Source organism: Chelonoidis abingdonii, chromosome 2 (assembly GCF_003597395.2).
Source record: "Chelonoidis abingdonii isolate Lonesome George chromosome 2, CheloAbing_2.0, whole genome shotgun sequence".
NCBI lineage: Eukaryota > Metazoa > Chordata > Testudines > Testudinidae > Chelonoidis > Chelonoidis abingdonii.
In genome coordinates, this window is record NC_133770.1 from 191,922,438 (window position 1) to 191,948,655 (window position 26,218).

Below are 26,218 nucleotides of genomic sequence, written 5' to 3' on the forward strand. Positions count from 1 at the left end.
TGTAGGTTCAAAAGGTCTGTTACATCCCCCTCCCCCTTTTTGTCTCCTCTCCCTCTTTGAGTACCTGTGAAGTGGCTCCTCTCCCCTCCCCCCAGCCCTCCCTGAAATGCTTGTGGGATGAATGGGCTGCTTGAGCAGCTGGAAGATCAGAAGAGCTCCCAGGTAGACAAAGTGTCTGGGACTCTGATTAGGCAGCAATCACATGCCTAATGCATGGACACTACCTGAAGTGGAGTGTGACCAACCAGATGAGCCCAAGTCATCTCTAGTTGCAGGCCATGAGGAGCAGATCCTTAAAAGGGGAAGGGCTTATGTGTTTGGGAGTGCACTCACAAGATTGTACCTCCCATGTAGGCCCTTCACCTGGACCACCTGGCCAGTGGTTCGCTGCATTGCATTTCAGTGTGCCTCGGGAAGACTTATCTTCATTGCACCATCCATCGCTGTGCTGTGGGACACTTACCTTGATGGATCCTGACATCTCCAGTGCTATGCCTGTCCTGGCCGTGTGAGTATTCGAGTGTGAATGTGACACACACACACACACACACACACACACATGTTCTTTTGAGCTTAGCTATCAGTATAATAAATGTGCTGCTTTCTGCCAGACTCTGGTGGGTCATTAGTCCTCCCTAAGCTTACTAGCTGGCCCAATTTCAGGTAACAGCCAGATACTCTTCCCAGCCTGAGGCCAGTCTCCCCAGTTCAAAGTCTTTCAAGAAATCTTGTTTCAGTAGACATGGAGGAGGAGAAAGGTGGACAGGGTCTTTGTTCCCTCTTTTTATATTCTGCCTCTTTTTACTGGAAAAGTCCTTGAAGTGTCATGGAGTTCCCATTGGTCAAGCAGTCTCCATTGCATAAGTACTGTCTCTGAGAAGTCTCTGGGATGGCTGTTTGAAGAGTGAATTCCCTTTAATGGACCATCAGCACATCTGGCTGGTCCTTTGTTGCAATTGAAAGTTTGGCTGTGGGCATCTCCCAACCTCAACATATTTCAGTAACACATATAGCAATGCTTCATAACTTCACAAATAATGATAGCACATACAATCCAACAGGATATTAATCTTCAACAGATCACGACTTTTAAAATGACACCTCACAAGGCATACTTTGTACAAAACATATCATAATTATATGATGGGTGAATTATATGATGGGCTTCCAGGGTGCTATTTTGAGGTACAGAGTGTCCAAGAGAGATGGTAAAAACCTGGGATACTCCAAAACCTAAATACTTTGTGTCAAAAGCTAGCTAGTGTTGTTACTTGACAGCAGTGGTTTGTCTATCACATCATTTACAAGACCCAGGCACTTAAAAGCAAGGAAATGAATAGTTAAGGACATTCTGAATCTTATACTGCTAATATACTATACTAATGGACAATTGGACCCTGATGCTCTGTTCTGTTGATCCCTATTGTGCCTTAAAACCAGCTAAACCAGCTATTGTAAATACCTCCAGAGTGGGGAGGTTCCCCACATGTTATAGAAGTGGCAGCAGGGCCAGCACTAAGCATGAGCGGACAGTAAGCAATTGCTTAGGGGCTCGTGCACCTCAAGTGGCCCCCATTTGCTTTTTATTATAAGAACTTGCCTGTTTTAGTATGGGGGGATGGTAATATTCCTGCTTGGGGCCCTCAGTGGGCTAGCACCGGTTCTGGCTGGCAGAGTGGCTCTCTGTTATCTCTTCCTTGAACCCCTTGGCAGAAAGGTGTGGTGCGGTGTGGGGGGCAGATTGGATGCCAGAACAGCCCTAGTTTACTCCAGGGACAAAACTGTCCAGTCCTATAATCCAAGTGGTCATTGTTCTTATCCACTGATTTAGACCCAGATCTAGCAATGAGATCTGCATTGGCACACAAGTCCACCAATTTGGATCTCAGTGCAAGGGTACCATGGGTGCCAGCCCAGGCCCTGGGGAGTGACAATGGAGAAGACAATGCCTTTCCCAAGATTCCAGTGAAGGAATGGGGATGGGCTCTCCCTCTGCTGAGAGAGAGACATTGAGATACAGCCCTGAACAGCCTGAGTGGCCTGGAGCCAGCAGTCATGGCTGACAGCTCTAAAACAGAGCTGTTAGTCAAAGAGGAGGATCCCACTAGGGCAAGGAATCTCCTTGGCAATCAGTAGGGAGAGAGGAGAATACAAATTTACCCCCAATCTGTGGCTGGTTTTTAAAACATGTCTTGAAAGCAAATATAATTCTTCCTTTCAGAATTAGAGAAGGATTAATCATTATAGACAAGAATGGTGGGGAAACAGTAGGAAAAAACATAGCTTTATACCTGCAGGGATTTATGTGGTTCTTTAAAGAAGCTAAGTAATAGATGATTAAAGAAAGGCTTGCTCTGTGAGAAAATTCAAGCTACAAAGAGAGACCAGAAAAGAGAGAGTGTTTTATTTCTTTGGGCAATATCTGGCCACTAGGTGTCATTCCTTACCCACAGGAAGAACAGTTTAACGTTGTTCTCATATAAAAATGTAGCAAAGATTAAGGCGCTTCCAGGGACCACAGCTATTAGGAATATGCAGAATGAAGAACCAATAAAGGTTAGATGAGCACAAACCAACACCCTGGATTGGAGGAGTCTCCGCTTCAATTCTCGGGGAGTTCAGATCCAGACTTAGTAAGTTGGGCCTATCTCTAATAAATTAATTTAAACAACCCTTTATTCTATTATTAGTATTATTATTTATAATGCATTAACTTTCCGAGGGCCCCATCAAGTTTGGGGCCCAATTTTGGTAATACTGTACAAATACATAGTAAGAGACAGCACATGACCCACACAGTTTACAAGACTCTAGAATAAAGGGTGGGAAACAGTTTTCTTGTCGCAGGAAAATTTTTGAATTTCTCAGAACAGAACAAAAAGTCAAAATCTTGAAATTCTTCTCATACTGATAATCCAAAATAAACAAACAAATAAATAAAATACCTTGGGTGAATCAAAATTTTGTTTTAGATAATTTCAGAAGGTTTCATTTTGATTTTTACCTTTTTTGTTTTTTTAATTTTATTATAGATTAAATGAAAAAAAACATTTTGAACCAAAAAAAGTTGTGATATTTTTTCCATTTCAGCAATGTTAAAATGGGACGTTTTGACAATTTTGAAAATTTTCCAGCTTGTTTTCAAAATGACAAACCCACCAAAACTGACCCTTTCCTGTGAACAGTTTTGGTTCCAATAAATTTGGAATTTTCTGACCAAAAAAAGTTTTTTGTTTAAAAACTCCTGAGTAGCTGTACTCTAGAGCACGTTTCATTTTAACAATGAGATTAAAAAGCAATTATAATTGGAGATATACCAATCTCCTAGAACTGGAAGGAACCTTGAAAGGTCATTGAATCCAGCCCCGTGCCTTCACTAGCAGGACCAAGTACTGATTTTTGCCCCAGATCCCTAAGTGACCCCCTCAAGGATTGAAATCACAACCCTGGGTTTAGTAAGTCAATGCTCGAACCTCTGAGATATCCCTCCCCCCCTAAAAGCTGCTGGGAGTTAAAGTCAGAAATGTTGGTGTCTTTTGGATAATGAGGGACAGAACAGTGAAAGGTATCTCATCCAGAAAAAACATTGTGTCAGACTTTCAAAAGAGATCAGCACCCAATGGATCTCATTTTAGGCACTTACATTAGGTGGCCAGTGTTTTCAGAAAAAAATATATTCCTGCAAACTAACCCTATGTAAACAGCATCTTTATTTGTTGTTGCAGGCTTCAGAAACTCTATTAGTTTACTCAGTCCAACTGAAACACAGACATTTTTTTCCATTTGCCATGGTTGATAGAGGGCCATACACTGTAAACTGTAGTTTCACACCCTGGATAGCATTTGCTCACACAAACAGTCCCACTGATTACAATGGGAATATTTGGGTGAGTAAATACCTTACTCACTATGAGTGTTGCAGAATCACCAGTAGGAAACTCAAAAAATCCGCTGTAATTTTTGATAATTTCCTTCAACTCTGCTGTATTTTCCAAGTGGTGAGCAAGGTCAGTTTTACACACAAAATATCAAATCACTATTGTTTTGGGAGGGGGGGTCTCTTGTCTCTGATCAGGGTGTCATTTTAGTTTGGGAAAGAGGGAAGGAGAGAATTGTCCCTTTGTGTCCAGTTCACAGGGGAACTGTTCTCGTAGTGCATTTCTATTCTGGAAAGTGCCTGTGTAAAAATGGCATCTTCATACACAGAATTTATTTATAGTCTTATCTGCTAGTGATAAAAATAGCTTTTTCACTGCTTTTTTACTCCTGGTAGTCTGCAGCTAAGAGTGAGCTGGTTGGCCAGAGAGTAGTGGCTGTTGGCCAGGTGCCCAGCTCTGGAGGCAGCACCCCACCAACAGCAGCACAAAAGTAAGCATGACAATACCATATCATACGCCACCCTTACTTCTGCGCTGCTACCTTCAGAGCTGGGTGGCCAGAGAGCAGCGGCTTCTCACTGAGGGCCCAGCTCTGCAGGCAGCAGCACAGAAGTAAGGGTGCCAATACCATACCATGCCATTCTTACTTCTGCACTGCTGCTGGCGACTCCTCTGCCTTCAGAGCTGGGGTCCCAGCCAGCAGTCACCACTTTCCAGCTGCCCAGCTCTGAAGGCAACGCTCCCACCACCAGCCGCGCAGAAATAACAGTAGCAGTACCGCAGCTCCCCCCTACAATAACCTTGTGACCTCCTACAACTCCTTTGTGGATCAGGACCCCTACAATTACAACCCGTGAAATTTCAGATTTAAATAGTTGAAATCATGAAATTTGTGATTTTTAAAATCATATGACCATGAAATTGACCAAAATGGACAGTGAATTTGGTAGGGCCTTGCCCATGGGAGTTCTTTGCCTCACCAAAGCATTTGTACAATAGCTCCTGTGACTCTGTTCCCTGCTGTATGTGTAACAGCAAGACTTTAGGAATGGCACATTTTCCTTAACCCAGAGGAAGAGCTCTTTATATCCTCACTTTAGAAATATTGCATAGTAAGACCGAATTTCATTGCTGAAAAAGGAAATGAGTTTGTCAGGTAGGTGCAGTGCAGCCATGGAAGAAAGGAAAAATGAGGAGGAGTCAGAACTTTGTTTTTTCCTTTTTCTTAAATCATAGCAACAGGCTTCCAGGGAAGGAATGAGACAAAACAGGCATAAACCCATTAGGATGCAGGTAGCAAGTAAATAAGCTCCATCAAGAGTCTTGTTATAGTCATGTTCATGATGAAGTGCTGATAACCTATATTTTCCTACCTATAAAAGAACATTAAGTTCAGATTCCTTCTGATGCAGCACTGAAGATTGCAAAATAATCCTCCCAAGTGACCGCCCCGCCCCCAATCCCGCTCCACACACACACTAAGTAAGGATTTCTGGAGTAACCAATACACTAGATCCACCATGCCACGTTGGAAAAGATAATGCAGCAAGCTGCACTTTCTGTGTCTAGTCCACACTGCTACTGGTCAGGAAAAGAGAGGTGTTCACTGCCTTGCATCCTGCCTGCCCCCTTTGACTTGGCTTGTGCCTTTCATCTGATCTGTGGACTATCAACCCTGCAGCCCTCTCACCCTCTGAACTTTTGATAATCTTTCTGCAGAGCCCAGCAGTTCTTATACCTTCTCTTCTTGTGCCCTGACCATGGTGACATGGGTTCAAAGTTAACTCTTGAACTTCCATTTTTAACCTAAACCTTTAAACCTGAGTTTTGCAGCCTATATTGTATGATATACCTGCTGTTTGGAGATATCTGCAGGATGACCAAGGACATTTCAAGCTTTAATTCTCATTACCCTGCCTTTGATTGTTGTAAGGTTTGGGGTTATTTAAATTTATCAGTGAATAATACCAGACAGATAGGACTGAAAATCAAGGATCCTCTATTTATCCACTGTACAAGAGCAGCAATATCGGCTTTCCCCATACTGCCCGATCAACATGACTCAGCTGTGACCTCCAGAGACGTTTAAGGCTGAGAAAGTAGCTCAGTCTCCATTCAGTTCTTGGCCTCTCCGCTGAGACTACCACCAAGAGTACCAATTGTTGTGATGATGCTTGTAATGTAGGCAGATGCCTACTAGAAACTCAGCTGTACCCCCCAATTCACTTAATACAGGGCTTCTGAGAGAACTTAAGGTCACTTCCATCCTCCAAGTGATTTAACTCAGGGAACTAGACTCAGCTAAAAAGACGCTGTGTCCCATTACCAGACTTCTGAAAGGCTTCATATTCTCCAACCTTAGTATTTTATAAGTACTTGCCTATATCGTTAGCAACAAAGAAACTGTTATTTATACTGATAGCAGGTATGATGTACTATACAGATAAGTGAGTGAGGCTATGCCTTTATTGCAAAAGGCATATTATTTTTACACTGAGACAGTGCTCTCTTAGTATAAAATCCTAGTAGAGACAAGGCCCAGTAGTTTTCGGCTTGATGAAACTAGTCAGGGTTGATCTTGATTAGTTACATCAGGTAAACACTACCTGTGTCTCCACTAGGCTTTTACAGTTAGATAGGCATCACTATGTAAAAACACACCTTTTTTTTTTTAAGTGAAGACAAAACCTGAACTGAAACCAGCCCATCTTGCTCAGTACTGTGTGTACTGTCTTGGTTTTTAAGGTCATTAGAGGTTTTTAAGGCCCAGCTTCACAAAGCCCTGGCTGGGATGATTTAGTTGCGGATTGGTCCTGCTTTGAGCAGCGGGTTGGACTAGATGACCTTCTGAGATCCCTTCCAACCCTGATATTCTATGATACATTGCCTTGTTATCATAGGAAAATGATCTCCAAAGTCTGTGCATGTACATAATGATACAGAAGTGTTTTCTCAAAAGCACACAGCAAAAGCAAAATCAGGTTAGCAATGACCTTTCTATAAAGGCAAAAAGCATGTCTGTTTGTTTCAATTTGCATTTCACACCTTGCTAGCAGCAACTCTTCTATCTTTTTGTGTGTTAACTGAGCTGGCAATCCAGATATCTGACAGTGGAAACCAACATAATTTTCCAAAGTACAGAATTTAACAGACTGTCAAAAAAAAAAATCATTTTGGCCTCCTGCTGATAAATGTGGAGTTAATGTCTTCTATCAATAAAGAACTGCTAACATGTTGAAAATATGATGTTGATGCCTTGACTGTGGTGTGTTGAGCACTTCATAATTTTGCTGTCAGTTGAAGAGCTAAGATTACTACCAGCAGCTTATGATACACAATGAAAAGAATAGGAAGAATGAAGTTGTAAAGGGAAAAACAAGCAGATGTGTGCAATAAGACAGGGAAGAAAGATGATAATTAAGTACCAGTTCTGATCACTGCATTAACCCTTAAGGGCCTGACTAAAGATAGCTGATGTTAACTGGAGCCTTTCCATTGAAATGAAGATAAAGGAAATTATTTATGAATGAACCACTATGCTTTGTTCTATCACACAAAATATAATATGATGATGTGCTTGTGCTTTGAGAACTTGTGTGCATTATAGTAACAAAAAAGATTGTCGAGTGACTGGGGGAAAGCATTTTCTGAAAATAATCAATCAAATGCATGAGTGAATTTTGAATCCAGGGCCGTAATACTTTCGTATTTGTTTTCAGTGAACATTTGAACACTTGAACCTCTAGTACTGAAAGCAAATTTTTTATTGTAAAATTTGCAATTCACATTGTCTTGGTTTGGATGATTTATGTAACAATCAGGGAACAGAGATACTGCCATGTGACCTATGTAACTGACCAACACTGTGCAAATTGTGGCTATTAGAATCAAGCAAATTAAAAATTTGCCACATTGGTCACATCCATAAGTCATATGGTATTGTTTTTGCTCTTTGATTGGATGACTTATGTAACTAAGAACAAACAGTGGAATGGAGATTGTAAATTGCAACTATATATTCACACATGGCAGTCTGCAATCGATCAATTATTTTCTGAGGAAATTTGTGAACAATTTTTAATAAATTCAAAAAGTTTCTGATCTGTTTGTAGATGATAATTTACAAACAGAAAAAAATATATAAAATGAGTAGAATAAATTATTCATTACACATGTTAAAATCAGCTCTAATAATAAGGCTTTATTTCATATTGGTCCTTGCACCGGAGCCTCTCCCTTTGAAGTGTTTTCCTCCTGTAGGGTTCTTAGCGAAATACTCCTTTGGAATCCTGCTCCAGCTGAAGTCAGTGATGAAACTCCCATTGACTTCAGTGCAGCAGGATCAAGCTCTTCAGGGCTAGCCTTGCACTTTGGTCCGCTGTGGGACAAGAGGGTGAGGGCACTTCCTCTCTTTCCTTTCCAAGCAAGTAAAAAGGCAGCATCTCTCCTACTTTCCAAACCAGCTGGCCACAAATGCTGCAGTGAGCAGCATGGTTTAGTTCCATGCACATGCTGCTCCTGAGCAAAGGAGCAATATGGCTGTCCATCATGTGTTCTCTTGTTGCTGTATAGTCCAAGCTGCAAGGAGCAAGTTTACAAACAGATGTCACACAGGAATGCGTAGGCTCCCACTGAAGACTTGGAATGACCCTTGGCCCTTTTTCTCTCTGTTTTTCACGTTTGTCTCAAAAAATTTACAACCTTTTATTGATGATAGTTCTCCATTCAGGTCTGTCCTTGGCTGTGTTTTCAAAGATATTCATATTATGCCGCATGAGTTTAGAGTTTGCTTAAGAGTGTCTTTGAAGTGTTTACATTGGCCATTCTTGCACTCTCTGAGTTTCAGCTCACCATAGAGGATTTTTTCATTATTCTGTCTTCACTAGGGCTGTCAAGCAATTTAAAAAAATTAATCACAATTAATCACACTGTTAAACAATAATAGAATATCATTTATTTCAATATTTTTGGATGTTTTCTACAATTTCAAATATATTGATTTCAGTTACAACACAATTCAAAGTGTACACTGCTTGCTTTATATTATTTTTATTACAAATATTTGCACTGTAAAAATGATAAAAGGAATAGTATTTTTCAATTCATCTCATACAAATGCTATATATAGTGCAATCTCTTTATCATGAAAGTGCATCTTACAAATGTAGGGGTTTTTTTTGTTAGCTAACTGCACTCAAAAACAAAACAATGTAAAACTTAAGAGCCTAGAAGTCCACTCAGTCCTAGTTTTTGTTCAGCCAATCACTCAAACAAGTTTGTTTACATTTACGGGAGATAATGCTGCCCACTTATTATTTACAATGTCACCTGAAAGTGAGAACAGGGATTTGCATGGCACTTTTGTAGCTGGCATTGCAAGGTATTTATATGCCAGATATGCTAAACATGTGTATGCTCCTTTATGCTTCTGCCACCATTCCATGCTGATGATGTTTGTTAAAATGTAGAAAAACATCCAAAAATATTTAATAGATTTCAATTGGTATTCTATTCTTTAACAGTGCAATTAAAACTGTGATTAATAGCGATGAATTTTTTGAATCACAATTGATTTTTTGAGTTAATGGCATGAATTAATTACGATTAATCGACAGCTCTAATCTTCACCTGTTCTGATAACATGACCTGTCCATATAAATTGAGCTTTGATAATCACTGTCTTGATGCTGGTTGTTTTTCCTGTTTCAGGGATGTTAATGTTTGACCCTTTGTCTTGTCAGCGGGTCTTATGAATAGAGCAAAGGCAGCACATGTGAAATTTTTCAAGTTGGTTGATATATCTGTAGTAAACTGTCCATGTTTCACTCCCATGTAAAAGGAATGCTATCATTGCTGCATTGTATATCGTAAATTTTGTTGACAGTTTGATCGTATGCTGGTTGAATGTCCTATGGTGAACTCCTCTGAAAGCCTGGCTTTCCTTTTATGTTCTGTGTGATATTTCTTGACCCAGGGAACCATTACTTCAGATGGTACTGCCAAGATATGTAGAGTGATTGATGTTCTTTAGTTTTTTACCATAGATGGTGATGTTTGACTCAGTGGTAATGATTGATTAGGGTGTGTTGGAAGAAGATTCTATTTTTTTCTAGGTGAGTCCAAACTGTTTAATTGCCTTTGAGAACCTGTCAAGGATAAGCTGTAGGTCACTTTCACTATGACTAGGAAGAGTGCAATCATATGCAAAAAGGGCATATGAGTTCCTCAAGGACTTCTGTCTTTGCAGTAAGCCTTCAGAGATAGAATGCTTTTCAAACAGTTCTGCAGATGTCCTTTTGAAGGTTGTCAATTGCGTAATTCAGAACAGCTGCAAAGAAGAGACAAAAGAGGACTAGTGCACTTTTTGTGCAGGATATGTGTTCAGAACCGCTCCCTACAACCAGTGCAGCTCCTTTAGGTAAACTTGGATTTTGCCTAAAACAGTGATTTTTCAATCTGTGGTCTAAGATTTACACCTCCATTTGAAATTTTTAAGGGTCCACAAATGAATAAAGGTTGAAAACCACTGGCCTAGAAGCTCTTATAACACTTGATACAATGATGTCATTTCACACCAAACTAATGATTTGTTGGCATTGAATATTTGAAAATGAGGTTTGAAATTACAGCCTGTAGGATCTATGCTCTGAAAGAAGACTAATTTGACTGCCTTTCGAGGATGTAAAATCTGCATAAGCAACATCTGCATACATACTATTGGAAATATTACATAGAAAGAGAGAAACATTTTTGGTGATAATGCGATTGCACATTATTTGAGTTGTACTTGAAAGCAGGCAAATAGAACAACAAAAATTAGTAAAAAGTAGTGGTTTTTAAAAAAATAATTTCCTGAAGTTTACTAGTAACATTTATGCATCTGAGATAACTAGAGCAATTTCAACTTCATCATTGTTAGTTGGCTATGCTGTACTGTCTGATGTTATTCAGGACCCAGCTGCAGACAGGCTGGAAAATAAGAATTCCAGTTTGCCAGTAAATTCCTATTACATCACAATACTGTGATATGAAATTATTTTATAAATTTGGTTCCAACTGTAAGAAGGAAATAAGATGCAAACCCACAAAAGAGGGGGAAAGTTTCACATTAATGTGCTGGGATTTATGTACATAAATTACAATGCACTAAGACAAAGGTATGCTGCTAATAGTAAGTGTGTGCTCTTTTTACGGTTACCTTTTTCTCTTCTCATTCTGTTGCTTTCCTTACAGTTTGTTACTTCCACTCATTGAGTTACATCTAAAATTAGTTTCTAAGTTCCTCAGGGAAGGATCATCTCTCTCTTTGTTCGGTAACACATCTAGAAAAACTTTGGATGCTTTAGAAATGATAAGAGAAGGTTACTCACCTTGTGCAGTAACTGAGGTTCTTCAAGATGTGTGTCCCTGTGGGTGCTCCACTCCTGGTGATGGTGTGTCCCTGAGCCTTCACTCGGAGAGTTTTGCAGCAGTGCCCATATGGGTCGCACATGCGCGTTGCCTGCCTCACGTGCCCTTGGTGCTTGACGTTTCGCACATGTGACCCATACTCCTCAGTTCCTTCTCTACCACAGAGCTTGCTTCAGACTTTGAAGTAGAAGGGAGAGGGGTGGGTAGTGGAGCACACATAGGGACACACATCTCGAAGAACCTCAGTTATCGCACAAGGTGAGTAACCTTTTCTTCTTTTTCTTTGAGAGCTGTCCCTGTGGGTGCTCCACTGTAGGTGACTGTAGATGAGTGCCATCTTAGGATGGTAAGGGCTTTGGAGTTGGTAAGATTACTGTGGATAATACCAGTAGGCCAAGCCGAGTATCTACTTTAGGGCCTTGTGTGATTGCATAATGTTTGGCAAAGGTGTGTTCAGAGGCCCAGGTGGTGGCTTTGCATATATTGATAAGGGGAATGTTGTTTAGGAATGCTGTGCCTGATTGTGGTTGTGCGCCTTTTAATTGATAACATAGGTGAATGCATCCAGATATCCATTTAGAGAGTCTCTGCATGGATATGTAGGTTCAGCGATAGATACAAAGAGTTTTGGTGAAACTCTAAATAGCTTTCTGTCCAAGTAGAAAGCCAGTGCTTTTTTAACATCCAGGGTGTGCATCGTAGCTTTGAACGAGTTCTTGTGTGGTTTAGAAAAGAAATTTGGACGCTGTGTAGGTTAGTTAACATGGAAAGACGAGTGTACTTTGGGTAGGAATTTAGGATGAGTAAGTAATGTGACTTTATCCTTAAAAAAAGATTGCATATGGTGGGTCTGCAATGAGCGCCCCAATTTTACCATGTCTTGCTGATGTGATCATTACTAGGAATGACACCTTCATGGACAGGTGTAATAAAGAGCAGGTTGCTAAAGGTTCAAACTATTTCTGAGTCAGGGCCATTAATACTAAGTTTAAGTCCCGGGTAGTATGGGTGGTCTAACGTCTGGGTAGAGAGTTTGAATGCTCCGGAGGAATCGTTTGGTGATTTGGTGATTAGTGTTGTCTATCTTTTGGTGAAAGGCCATGATAGCCGGTAGGTGTACCTTCATTGAGGTAATGGAGAGGCCAGATTGTTTTAGTTCCAGGAGGTAGTCTAATATCAAGGGAGAGGTGCAGATGTTGCATTAGTTTGTCTGGCAGTGCACCATGCTGTAAATCTCTTCCACTTATATAAGTAGGTGCTAGTGTAGGTTCTACTGTGGAGTAGCACACTCTGGACCTGGTCAGAACAAGTTAGCTCATCATTAGAGAGCCACAGAGAAGCCATGCCTTGAGATGTAGCATCTTTGTGTTCGGATGTTGTATTTGACCCTCCCGTTGTCAGTAGGTCTGTATGGAGAGGGAGTGTGATTGGAGCACGTGCCGACATTCGTGTTATGTATGGATAAGGTTGTCTTGGCCATATGAGAGCTATTAGGATGACTCTGACTTTTTATTTTCTATGTTACTCTGGGTAGCAATAGTATTGGTGGGAACACATAGAAAAGGTCTGTGTTCCAACTGATCAGGAACACACCTCCCATGGACTGCTTTCCCAGACCTGCTCTGGAGCAGAATTTCGGACACTTGGTGTTGCAGGCAGTCATGAATAGATCTATCTGTGTGTGACCCCACTTTTGGATTATGCCTTGGAGTATCTAATCATTCATTCAGTTCCCTTTGGTGGTCATGGGAAAAACGTCTGCTGAGTTCATCTGCTGTGGTGTTCTGGCATCCAGGTAGGTATGAAGCTGAGATATGGCTATTGTGTTGGATACATCAGTTCCAGAGTCTGATAGCCTTGGCGCATAGTGAATGTGATTGGGCTCCCTCTGGCAATGTTGTTGGTCATTACTCTTATGTTCTGTTTTCTTATGAATGGCAGGAAATGGAGGCAGGCATTGCGGACAACACGAAGTTCCAGCCGGTTTATATGTAGGCTTGTCTCAGTTGTGGACCATAGTCCCTGAATTGTGCGATGTTGTATGTGTACTCCCCACCCAATGAGGGAGGTATCCATTGTGATCATCTATGACAGAGGGTCTTGTGTGAATGGGATCCTGGCACGCAGGTTGTGTGAGTGAGTCTTTGACCTTGGGGGGCATTGTTAATTTGTATGTTCTGTGTTTGTTTGGTCTGTACACAGTTGCTAGCCATCCTTGCAGGCAACGCATGTGTAAGCATGCTTGTTTGGCCACAAATGTGCATGCTGCCATGTGACCTAATAGTTGTAGGCATTTGTGGACTGTGACTTGGGGAGTGTTGCATAGTATGGCTATAAGTCCATTTATGGCGTTGAACCTTCGCTGAAGTGGAATAGAGGTAAGTGCCGATAAATTCTAACCATTGAGATTGCTGTATTGTTGTGGGGTTTTTTTTTTATGTTTAATTGCAGACAGACTCTGGAAACAATCCATCGTAGTCTGGGTAGACCTAATCGTGTCTAGATGGGTGTGTGACTTCAAGAGACAGTTGTCCAGGTAAAGAAATATTATTATTCCCAGTTTTCTCAGGTGCTCTGTTACCACAGCAAGGATCTTAGAGAAAACACGAGGTGCTATTGACAGGCCAAAAGTAGTACCTTGGATCGATAGTAGTCTGTGCCCAAAGTAAATTTGAGGAAATGCCTGTGTGCAGGGTGTATTGTGACATGAAAATAAACATCCGGCAGGTTAAGGGCTGAAAACTAGTCCCCCTGCTCCAGCGCTGGTATTATTCTTGTTAAGGTGACCATCTTGAACTTTTGTTTTTTCACGAACTTGTTCAGTTGAGGGTCACCAACTTCCATTTTTCTTTTGTGTTAAAAAGTAGTGGGAATAAAACCCCTTCCTTCTGTGTTGTATAGAGATTGTCTTCACTGCCCCCAGTTGGAGATGATCTACCTCTTGGCATAATAAGTGTTTGTGAGAGGGGTCCCTGAGGCAAAATGGGGATGGGGGTGGGTTGCGGCGTATAGAGAGGAAGGGAATGGGGTAACCCAATTGGATGACTTCCAGGGCCCATTTGTCCATGGTGATACTCACCTAGTCCAGGTAGAATGGGAGCAAACGGTCTCCAGATAGCTGGGTGGATGGTGTAAGCGCTGGTATGTGGGAGAGGTCTTCCAGACCCTCGATCAAGCCTTCAAATTTGCTTATTAGAGAAAGTAGGTTGAGATGCCACTGATGATGGAGGGTGTTGTCATTGTGGTCTCTGTCTGTCATTGCTGTAGGCCACTGGTGTTGCTGTGTGTATGTTGGGTATCTAGATTGCTGATATGGTTGCTACCTGTATTGTCTCCCTCTTATAGAAGGTGTATGGATGCCAAGGGACTGGAGCGTGGCCCACAAATCGTTCATCATGTGCAGCACCTTGTTGGTTTTGGCTGCGAGCAATTTTTCGCCGTTGAAAGAGAGATCTTCAGCTGTGCTCTGTATCTCCTGTGGAAATGTTGAGGAGTTAAACAGCAAGGCGTATTGCATGACAACAACCATACTGGTGGATCTGCTGCAGTATCAGCTGCGTCCAGTGAGGCCTGAAGAGCTGCATGTGTGATCATCTGTCCTTCAGAGATTAGAAATTTAGATTGTTGCCTCTTGTCCTCAGGGATATCATTAATAAAGTCCATAAATTTGCCAGAGTTCCTGTGGTCATATTTGGCGAATAATGCCGCATAAGTTAAGATCAGAGTCGTAACAAGGAATTTTTGTGCCTGAGGCAAGGGCCGGTTCCAGGCCCTTTGGCGGGTTCCTGAGTCCCTCTCGGAGAGAAGGACCCACTGCCGAATTGCCACCAAATAATGAATGAAGCAGTGGCAGCAATTCGGCAGCAGGTCCTTCCCTCCAAGAGGGACTTAGGGACCTGCTGCCAAAGAAGCAGCGGCAGTAGAGCTGCCACTGAAGTGCTGCTGATCATGGTAGAGCTGTGCCCCTCCACTTTGCGTGACCGAGGCAAGTGCCTTACTCGCCTCGCCCTTGTTACGGCACTGGTTAAGACTCTAAATTGAAGTGTGGATGATGAGTATTCTTTGCGGCCAAAGAGATCCAACCTCTTACTCTCTCTATCGAAGGGGTGGAGTGAAAACGCTGTTTGCCCCTTTGGTTGCCCGCCTCCACTACCAGTGAGTTCTGGGTGTGTGAAGTGAAATTCTAATATCTTTGAGGAAACATAATGTTTTCGGTCTGCCCTTTTGCAAGTTGGTGCAGTTGTGGCTGGAGTTTGCCACACTGTCTTGACAAAAAGATTTTTTTTTTTAAAACAAGGGAAGTAAAGCTAATAACTGAAACCTAACTAAAGGTTTTCAGCAGGACTGCTGAACTCCGTCTTAGCCTGTGAACGGTTGAGAAGGAACTGAGGAGTCTGGGTTGCATGCACATTACTTCAAGCACAAAGAATGTTTGAGGTAGGCACCGCAAGGGCAATGCTGCAAAACTCTCTGAGCAAAGGCGCAGGGATGCACCATCACCAGGAGGGGAGCATCCACAGGGACATCTCTCGAAGAAGAACTGACGCCTCACTCCTTCGCAGAGCTTTGTTGAGGTGGACTATTGTGCCCTAAGAGAGCTCCATTGAAGTTGGAGGGACAACCAAGTGGTATGCTGCAAGACAGGAGGTATCACTGGGGCTCTGCATAAGTATAAGGCTCCTCCTATGCTGGGACCATTGTAGGACTGGGGTGCTATTAAAATAATAACTAGCTCCACAATGCTACAATGAGCTCTGCATGGAAGGACCCCTGCCTGTACATATGCAGAGCCTCTCTGATATCTCCTGTTATCATAATTATAAGGTATTTGCCCATCTATAGTACCTTCCATCCCAGAATCTCAAAGTGCTGAATAAACATGAATGAGTGTAGCCTCTTGTATCCTGTGTTGAGTAAGCAAATGTTACTACCATTCTTCAGATGAGAAAACTGAAGCTAGGGGAATTGAAGTACCTTGCCCAAAGTCATATGGGGAGCCTATGGCAGAGCTAGGAAGAGACAAGTCTTCTGACACCCTGTGGTGTATCTTAACCACAAGGCAATCCTCCTTGCTTAATGATGGGTGAAACTAAAAGGGCTTGTGGTTCAACCAGCTTTAGATAAGCATTTAATCTTTTCAGAACTTTATCAAAAATTACCGTAAAATTGCTCAGGTCTTCCTCTTCTTTCTCTTTCCTATCACCAGCACTCTCTCCCTAAATTCTAACAGACCTTTGTCCTCCATCCCTAATTCTCTTTCTCCTGTCTCTGATTATATCATATTGGTAATAGAGGGTCAAAGAAGTCATTTGCTTAGAAGTCTCTGAACTAGGCTATTGTTGACATGTGGCATGCTTGATTACTTCCTAGGTTAGAGGTTCCCTAAAACTCATTGCCCTGGAAAAGCTTTGGACTTTGTGAGATTTAAAGAGAATAGACTAATCAGCAGAAGTTGCTACGCTTATTAGGACCCCAAGATAAATATTTGCAATGGTAGACTTGTTGGGACGGGAGTCAGTGAGGGAGAGAGAGGGAGCGAGAGGAATTCACCGAAACTTTTAGACCCTAGAGAGGGACTCAGGTTTCAGTGTGAAATTTGGGCTGAGGGTCAGGAGCATTCCAGTTCTTTCTGCACTGGGCTGGCTCACCTCTCCTGCTTCACTAACCATGAAGAAAATCTGAAGAAAACTTTTTCAGATATTTTAAAGAGTAAAAATCATTTGGACAGAGTATTTTTCAACAGCTTAGTTCTGAGGGATAGTTAATCTCACAATACTGGCAGAAACACGATCAAGCCATGTTTTTTCATTTTCATCATAGTCAGTGGGAGAGAAAGAAAGAGGGATGCTAAGGCATTTTGCACAGTGGAGGTCTGCAGTGGAAAAGGGGAGGTAACTTCACAGACCTGAAAAATGAGAGAAGTTAAGTTAAAATGACAAATAGGTCAGGCAGCTGCAACTCTTACTGAGTACCCTTTGTAGCTCTTGGAGCGGATTCTCCATTGCCCTGCAGCTTACATTCTCATTTACACCTGTGCAAAGTGGGTGTAAAATTCTACCATTCTCATTTGAACAGGGCCGGCTACAGGCACCAGCGCGCCAAGCACATGCTTGGGGCAGCATGCCACAGGGGGCGCTCTTTCAGTTGCCGGGATGGCGGCAGATGGCTCCAGTGGACCTCCCGCAGGTGTCCCTGCGGAGGGTCCGCTGCTCCCGCGACTCCGGTGGACCATCCGCAGGCACGCCTGCGGGAGGTCCACCGGAGCTGCGGGACCGGCGAGCGGCAGAGCGCCTCCCGCAGTGTGCCACCATGCTTGGGGCAGCGAAATAGCTAGAGACGGCCCTGGATTTGAATATCTTGTTACGTGTGCAATGCTTTATGCAGAGGTAGATGATAATACATGGTACAAGGTGGAGGAGAAGTGGGCTCTGCGTTTAAGAATTTGTCAGCTTTGGCTGTCTATTCCCCAAACTGAAGCCATAAATATTATAACATTGTAACCAAATGTGATGGAACATGCAAAGGATCATGGCTTCATGTGAGAACTAAGCAGCAGAAGCAGATGAGCTCTTGAGAAACAATGATCCTGGAATATGGAAATTAACAATATAATAATACAGTGGTATAACAAGAAATTCTTCTGAATAGACTTTTTAAAAGATTTTCATGAGGCATCAGCTGCTGTTTGTAATTCTTTTCTTAATGCTGTCTTCAAAGTATGCCATCTCTGCTGCTGTATTTATATTTAGCATATTTAAAATCAAGACAAAATAGGCTTTATACATAGTACCAAAATAATCATAAGAGCATCTAGAAAGGATTTGAAAAGACTCACATTCACAGATGAAGGCAGCAGTCTGTTACCAAGTGTTTTGTTTCCTTTGCCAAATCAGTGATTGAGTGCATGCATTTTTCTTTATCAATATTGTTGTAACTGGTTAAACAAAAAGCAGGCACATCATCATTCACCAATTTAAGACATATTTATTTATTGTGCAATAAACTAGCTATTTGTCTTCAATTCTCTTTCACCCTTATGTTTTGTGGCAAATCATCTGTAATCACTGGAGTCTTTACAATATTTCTAAACAAATGCAAAGTGTGAGCTCCAAATGTTGTGCTTAAGAGTGATGCCAAATCTAGGCAGTTAAACAAAATAAATTATTGTGTAAAAATAAAAAGCCAAAGAGGGATCAAAATTAGAAGTCATGCTGATTATTTTTATACTGAGATGGAACAAAGTGGTTTGACAAACTTCACAAACTTCTGAACTTGGATATATTTGGAAGCACATAAGTGATTTGAATGTGATATTTCACTGAGCTCCGCACAGTTGGGTGTTACCATCTTTGTGGATGTTTTAATTTCCAAAACTCCAATGATAGAAAAGAGGTATTTTCCTGAATTGGACAAATCTAAACTGAACAATATTGTAGGCCAAATTTTGTTGTTGGTTAATCCTATTTAAACCCATTATAGTAAACAATATCCATGGGGTTATGGGGGAAGAATTTGTCCCTATGGCTTTATAAGATTCAGGGAGAGTTGCCACCCATGCTGATATTCTTGGGACAGTCTGATGTTTATCGGTCTGCCCCATATCCTGCCAGGCTAAGTTACAGTGTAAGTGTTTCAAATTCACATGATTTTCTACACCATGATGTTGCTTTGCCACATGTTAACTTGACAATGTGACTTGAAGGTCGATCTAACTCCCACTGAATTCAGTGGGAGTCTTTCCATTCACTTTAGTGGGAGGGCATCAGACTCTTGCTGATATTACATTGTCACTTCTCAGCACAGGGCTGGCTCCAGGCACCAGCTTAGCAAGCAGGTGCTTGGGGTGGCCACTCCGGAGTGGGGCGGCAATTCGGCGGAGGGTCCCTCACTCCCACTTGGAGCAAAGGACCTCCCACTGAATTGCCGCAGATCACGATCACGATTGCGGCTTTTTTTTTTTTTTTTTGGCTGCTTGGGGTGGCAAACCCCCTGGAGCCGGCCCTGTCTTAGCACAACAGCAGACGCTTCAGTGCAAATATTGCGACACAATCGTGCAAAGATGTTCCCATGTAGGACATAGTTAAGAATATGGAACTCTATCCTATGACATAAAATATCAAGGGTTTGGCATCAACTCACATTCCACTGACTTCATTTTCATCAGGAGGGAGGATTCAGATTAGATGGTGCTCACATCAGGGGCAACAGAAAGGTAGGAAAAATGTGAACACTGAAATGAAATGTAGTGAATGTAAATACAGAATGTGAAATCCTATTGGTGTGGCCAGATAGAATAACCTCTGAGAAACCAAGTCAAATTCCTGACAACCTGCTTTATGTAAAGAATTTTTAATTTTACGTACTAGCACTGTGGTTCTGGATTGACTACACTGATTTCCTCTCTTTCTGGCAATTGCCTCCCTGATCAAAGTCCTCTGAAGTTCCCAGTTCCTTCCTGCTCTGTTATCATCAGTACATATAAGCTGTGCAAGCTGCTGTGCTCTGTTCAGCAATCTAAGTCATACATGATCCAGCCCACTGCTCTCACTGGCAGTTATCGTGTCAGAAACTACAATAATTGAAGTAGTTTTTTAATATATATACATATATATATAATAAATATCCACTATAGCCTATTCAATGACAGACAAATCAATTATCCCTTTAGAGGACTTTTAAAGTGACTTCACTGAGGAAGTCTTCTTCTCTGTTAGTAGGTGGGGGATGCTATTCTTTCTTGAAAAGCTCAGTTAATGAAAAATCTCTTCTTTTTTTTTATTCATTGTCAAAATCCACAAGGTTGCATTTTCCTCTCAGCAAGTCAAAATGCAATTATCCACTCTGTTCTTCTCTGTCTGGAATCACTGCAGCATTTCTCATGTGTTACAAGGCTTCTATAGAAGGGTGAAGGGAAAGTTAACCTCTTTCCTGTTCTGTGAACACGCTAAATATACAGCAAATATAAATAATAATGACTCTGTCTTCACACAGAAATTGGACAGTGGTAGAGGGGAGCACTGAAAAGCATCATGTTCTGTGTGTAGATGGTCATTGATTCAAAACCTGTCTAATTCTGTTGTTCAGTAGGTGAAAATGTTCTCTCAAAGGACGTGGTACATTCTCCATTCTTGAAATCTCTGAATCAAGACTAGCTGCCCTTCCATTCCATATATGGATGCCTCCCAAAATATTGCACATGGGATGCTCAACTGAATCCCCTCATGTTCATCCCCTCCCCCAAGGCTGTCTTCCAACCCTCTCCCCACTGGATCCCCATGCAGGCATTCACCACATTGTCTGTACTTGTAGAAAGCCTTGAGGCTGTTGCTGCGGGAGTCTTACAGCCAGAGCAGAGGAGACTCCGGCTACTGGAATCAGGGTGGGGCCAAGTAGGCCCCAGGGGAATCCCTGATGCAAGAACCAGACCCACAGCAGCAACACAGAGAAGCAGCACTGTCCACCCCACTGCTTACTCACATCTGGCTCTGGCATGATGCAGGGGTGTGTGCGGTGAGTTGGCAGAGCCAAAACGGAGTGAGTGACATTGAGACATGGTGCCCAGGGGTTACAGCGCTGCTCAGATTTGGCCCTCGGTCCCTCCATCATGGCAGACTGTGGGGCCAAACCTGAGTGACCAGTGGAGTGGCCAATGCTGCTCCTCCTCACTGCTGCCTTGAAGCCAGCTCCTGCGCCAAGGGTTCCCCCTGAGTGGCTGCTCAGTCTTGCCATGCTTCCAGCAGCCCAGCTGTTGGTGGGTATGCCCTGTGCATAATGTGTGTAAGGCTGCAGGTGTAACCCACAGACCTCCTGGCACTGAGACCACTTAGAGCAGTGGTTCTCAAACTTTTGTACTGCTCAGTCTTGCCATGCTTCCAGCAGCCCAGCTGTTGGTGGGTATGCCCTGTGCATAATGTGTGTAAGGCTGCAGGTGTAACCCACACACCTCCTGGCACTGAGACCACTTAGAGCAGTGGTTCTCAAACTTTTGTACTGGTGACCCCTTTCACACAGCAAGTCTCTGAGTCCAACCCTCCTAATGAATTAAAAACACTTTTTAATATATTTAACACCATTATAAAACTGGGTTTGGGATGGAGGCTTTCAGCTCACAACCCACTGAGGGCTCCCAACCCCGTCTGAGAACCTCTGACTAAAGGCTTGTCTACACTTATATTTTATTGCGTTCTAACTGACACTAGTGTAGGCAGGCTCTGAGCGCTCAGAGCTAATCCTCTCATGAGAGTGGATTATCATTTCCGCGACAGCACTTTGACATTTCCAGTATAGCCGTGCGTGCGCGCGCATGCATGCATGCACACACAGACACACACTGAGAGAGAGATATGAGTCTGCTCTACAGCCTTAGCCAAGAGCCATGTGACTTTCAGCTTAAGCATTAGAGGCTCATACACAGAGGTCCCTGGTTCAATCCCACCTGCTGATGACCAGGGTCTGTTGGAGTTACATAGGCACTATTGTTTCTGAAAGATATGCTTTAGTCAAATGTAGGTTATCGGGCTCAATACAAGAGTAAATGGGTGAAATTATGTGGCCTATATTACACAGGAGGTCAGACTAGATGATCTAATGATCCCTTCTGGCCTTAAAATGTCTGAAACTATGAATGCTTTTTCATTCTTCTGCCTAATGGTGCCTGTGTACCCTGGTGCTGCATATGCATGCTCACTCTAACATGCATGGGGTGCAATAGATCTAAGTATATTATTCAAAAACAATACAAAATGCATATCTAATAAGTAAAATTGGAATGAGTGGGGTATATGATGCTAGGGGAGGAGGTGGAGGATGATAAATGAAATATATTGGCTTTATATTTTCTTCAGATGTTTTCCTTATTTGCTATTGGTAGGTGTCCTTCTAGTTTACTTTTTCTTGTGCTTTACAGATTTGCATTGGCTATTTTTCTGAGAGATACATATATCTAATTTCATCTATTATGCTAGTGAGCATATTTGTTTTGTAGTATGGCTACCTCAGAAATGATTTGGATAACTGGTGGGTGTTGTAGGGGTGAGGAAATGTGTGGTCACAGATTAACCAATACTCACTATTTCAAAGAGCAAGTTCTGTTTCTCCTAAAGACCAAGGCATACAGTAATCCTTATTTGCCGTGTTTTATTGTTAAACATATGCTTCTTGGAGTTATACTGCTGTTGCTCTTGTGGAATGTATTTCAGTTTTCCTCATTAGACATAAATAACTTTGATCTCCAAAATCTGTCACTTACTTTCAGAGTGTTTGAAACATGAGCTTTATGTATTAATCCACCCCTTCAGGATGTGGGACAGCCAATCAGGGTCCTGCTGCAGTGAAAATGATCCTTTCAGTGACATTACAGGCTTCCACTAGAAGCTACTCTAAATTACAGTATTCCCATTGCTGTTTTACCTCCTCCCTCCCACCCCATATAATCTTTTGTCCTTGTTTTCATAAGTATACACAATTATATATATCATTCGATTATTCAAGGGCTATATTTTTGTAATTTGATTGGTATGCACTTGCAAAATTCTCAATATAAATGTGTAATGATAAAAATATTTTAAGAAGTTATCTATTTAGTACTAGGAAAGGAAGGATGTTTTTGTTTCCTTTCTGTCTACTACAAACTGGAAAACTTTCGCTTTTCCCTCTTCTCTCTGAGACTGGGAAACAACCCACAGTAATGACATCCCTTCTTTATCTTTAGAACAGGTGCAAAACCAACTGACCTTTCCTAGAGAGATAAGGTATAGGAATGAGAAAGAGATAGATGAGCTTTGGATCAAAGGTTATCCAATTCGTTTAAAGGTTTAAACTGATCCAGGTTTGGCAATCACTTTCCCAGGCAGCAGACAAGAAAAACTGACTTCATGATCACAGTCACTCTATCATATAAACCTTAAAGAAACAAACAAAAGCAAAGTTCCTGGAATACAAATCCAGAGAATACATGAGCAAAAGCAATTTCACCACTCTTTTTACTCATGGGTAAATACTTCTATCAGAGGTTCATCCTGGAACTGGGTCTGCATGAGCAGATTCCTGCTCCCACACAGAACTTCACTGACTTCATGTGTGCAAATGGGTTCTCCCATGTGGAATCAGTTGTAAGACTAGGATCAAGATTAGATGATACAGTAGCTAGTATTACACTTCTGGTGCTAGTATTGTTGCAATGTTTCCCATTGGTGTTAATGGTTAAGAAAACTGCTAGTGCAAATAAGGCCAAATTGTGATTACTGAATATGAAAAAGTGTCATTAATACAAAAGTGTAATTAATACAAAATCTTTTAATTCTGTTTATGTAAATGAAGTAAAAGGTGATATCCTGAAAGGTCCTGACTTGACAGCCTAGCTAACTGTGAATTTGATCCACAATCAGATGCAGCAAGGACTGCAAGGGAGCTAGTTGTCCCACATGTTGCCTGTGTTCCGACAGGGAGATACAAGAACTAGTGGGGAGAGTTCAGTCTCATTAAACATTTAATTCTGGGGCCTCTCTGCTAAGGCTGCTAGTGCCAGGGTGCAAGTTATGACGGTGGGTATCATTACTCTAAATTATCACTTTTATTATTTGCGTTACGGTAGAGAACCCAACCTAGACTGTGACCCTGATGTACTAACACATAGTAAGAGACAGCCCAGGCCCCAGAGAATTTAGGATTCAAATAGGCAAGATAGATTAAGGCTAATAGGGGAAAGAGAGGCATGAGTGACTTGCCCAAAGTCACAGGATAGGAAACTGGTGACTAGAGTGAGAAGCACCCAAATTTGATTAAAGAAATATGCAAGTCACATGATCCATCTAGGAGTGTGACACTATGTATGAGCTATATGGGAAATGTCTGATTGCAACACACCTTTGCAAAATCATTTTTTAGGGGCTGGAGAGACTTACAAAACTCAAACTGCTTCACAATTAGATCTCTGGCGAGGTGGTCTTCCGCCTCCCAAGTGACTGGCACTCTGGGATCCCTGCAGGGCATGTGATTGTGTCATCCCGGTGGTCTCTTCCCCGCATCTGCCCCCTGTCTGAGCTTTCTGGAAGAGAGGAAGGAGGCTGGGAAACCGGAATCCCTCCAAACGCCTCCCTCCATTCCGAACCAGCAGATGGCTCCCTTGGTCTCTCTCTGCAGGTTAGGTGACTCCAGCGAAAGCAAGGAGGGGCTGCTTAGTGCCCCTAATCTGTCCTCTCTCCCTCTGCGCATGGTGTGTGCACAGAAACTCTCCCTGCGGCGGGCAGGGCTGCCAACATGTCTCCCTGAAGGAGATGCTCTTGGCGGCTGGCAGGCGAACGCGTGTGGCCCGCGGGTGGGTGTGCGGGAGCTTCCCGGCCGCTGATCGCTCTCGCGAGGTGAGGCGGGCGGCTCCGGTTGGGGCGGCGCAGAGCCCTCCCCGGGGCTGGGCTGTGAGCCGTGCGGGACCAGCCGGGGGCCAGGCATTTCCACCTCCGCCCACGCCTTCTGCTGGCACCTCGGGGTCAGGAGGTGCCCGCCTGGCGGGGCTGGGCGGCGGCAGGAGGAGGGGACTGCAGGGGAGCGAAGAAGGAAGGAGCCGCGGGGGCTGAGCGCTGTATCCGCCCGGCGTTCCCGGCTGCCCAGGGCGGGCTGACCCCGGCAGGAGCCAGGAGGAGCCATGTAGCAATAACCCATTGAGCTCGTCCAGCGCGGCCACTTGTTTCCCCCGCAAACCAGTCGCTCCCGCCCCCATTTTGCTGGCGCAGGGAAGAGGGAGCGAAGTAGTTTCGCCAGCCGCAGCGCCGCCGCCCGTCCGGGCCACGATGAGCGACGAGAGCTCCGAGGTGCCCCGGGAGCTGCTAGGTGAGCCCCGCGTTTCTCTCCCTGCGGGCGGGGGAGGCTGTCTGCGGTCTGAGCCTGCTGGCGGTGGGGAAGTTTTGAGGCCATCGGGCGGGTGGCGCTGGTCACTGCCCGCCCCAGCCGTGCCGTGGGGAGGCGTGGTGGGAAGGTGCCGCGAGGGCCGAGGTAGGGTGGGGAAGTCAGCGAGGGAAAGCCATGCTGCGGCTCCTGTTTTTTGGCACTGCTGCTGGAGAGATTGGCTGCTGGGGGGCGGGGGATTACAACCCTTATAGCCCTAGAAATAGCAGCCCGGGCCGGTGCGTTCAGCAGCTGCAAGCCAAGAAAAACCGGAGTGAAAGCACGGCATTAACCATTTCAGTGGCTGAAAAGTAGACAGGGCATGTCCCCACCCTGGAAACGTATAGTGACATGCATGGGCCTTCATGATACCACAGCATACAGCGGTGGTCGTTGATCAGGGGTACACCGAGGTCTTCCAGGGGGTACTCAACTCACCTGAATCAGTGTTTCTCAACCTGGGGGTTGTGCCTCCCAGAGGGGTCACAGGATGGGTTTAGGGGGGTTGCAAATGCAGGGCCTGCGTTAGGAGGTAGCGAGCAAGTCAGTTGCCCAGGGCCCCATGCCAGAGAGGGTTCTGCAAGGGTACATGCTTCAGTCCCAGGTGATGTAGCTCCGGGCTGCGGGTCACTGACTTCAGACAAGGCTCACAAGTGAAAAACAGAAAGACAAATCAGCCTCCTGAAAGCAGTACAGTACTCTTGAGAACCACTGGTATACACCGTGTCAAGGTTGCTATATATAAATGGCAATTCTTGAAAGGAGTAGCCTATAGATTCAGCATGGAAAGCAAGTAGTTAAAGGTCTGTTGTTTTTATTTAACTTGCAATAGCAAGAAAATTTGTAGTTTAAAACTACTCTTAACCTCTCCATCTCCTTCTGTGCCCTTATGCATAGCTCTGGTGCCATATGCAGTTGTTAGGAGTGCTTTGAAATACCTGTGCATAAGGCAGCAAAGAATCCTGTGGCACCTTATAGACTAACAGACGTTTTGAAGGATGAGCTTTCTTGAGTGAATACCCACTTCGTCAGATGCATCTGACGAAGTGGGT

General features: G+C 43.2%; 1 protein-coding gene across 4 annotated transcripts in view; it reads left to right on the forward strand.

The window, feature by feature from the left end:
• Positions 1–24,495: 24,495 nt before the first annotated feature.
• CARMIL1 (capping protein regulator and myosin 1 linker 1) overlaps positions 24,496–26,218 on the forward strand; it is a 282,448-nt gene continuing 280,725 nt past the window's right edge. For 3 of the 4 annotated variants that reach the window (XM_075062881.1, XM_075062880.1, XM_075062882.1), the window contains exon 1: positions 24,510–25,112. In XM_075062881.1, the coding sequence (XP_074918982.1) occupies positions 25,073–25,112 (40 nt within the window). In that variant the 5' untranslated portion in view covers positions 24,510–25,072. Of the gene's footprint in view, positions 25,113–26,218 lie in introns of all 4 variants that reach the window. The other variant, XR_012655331.1, reaches the window with a different exon arrangement.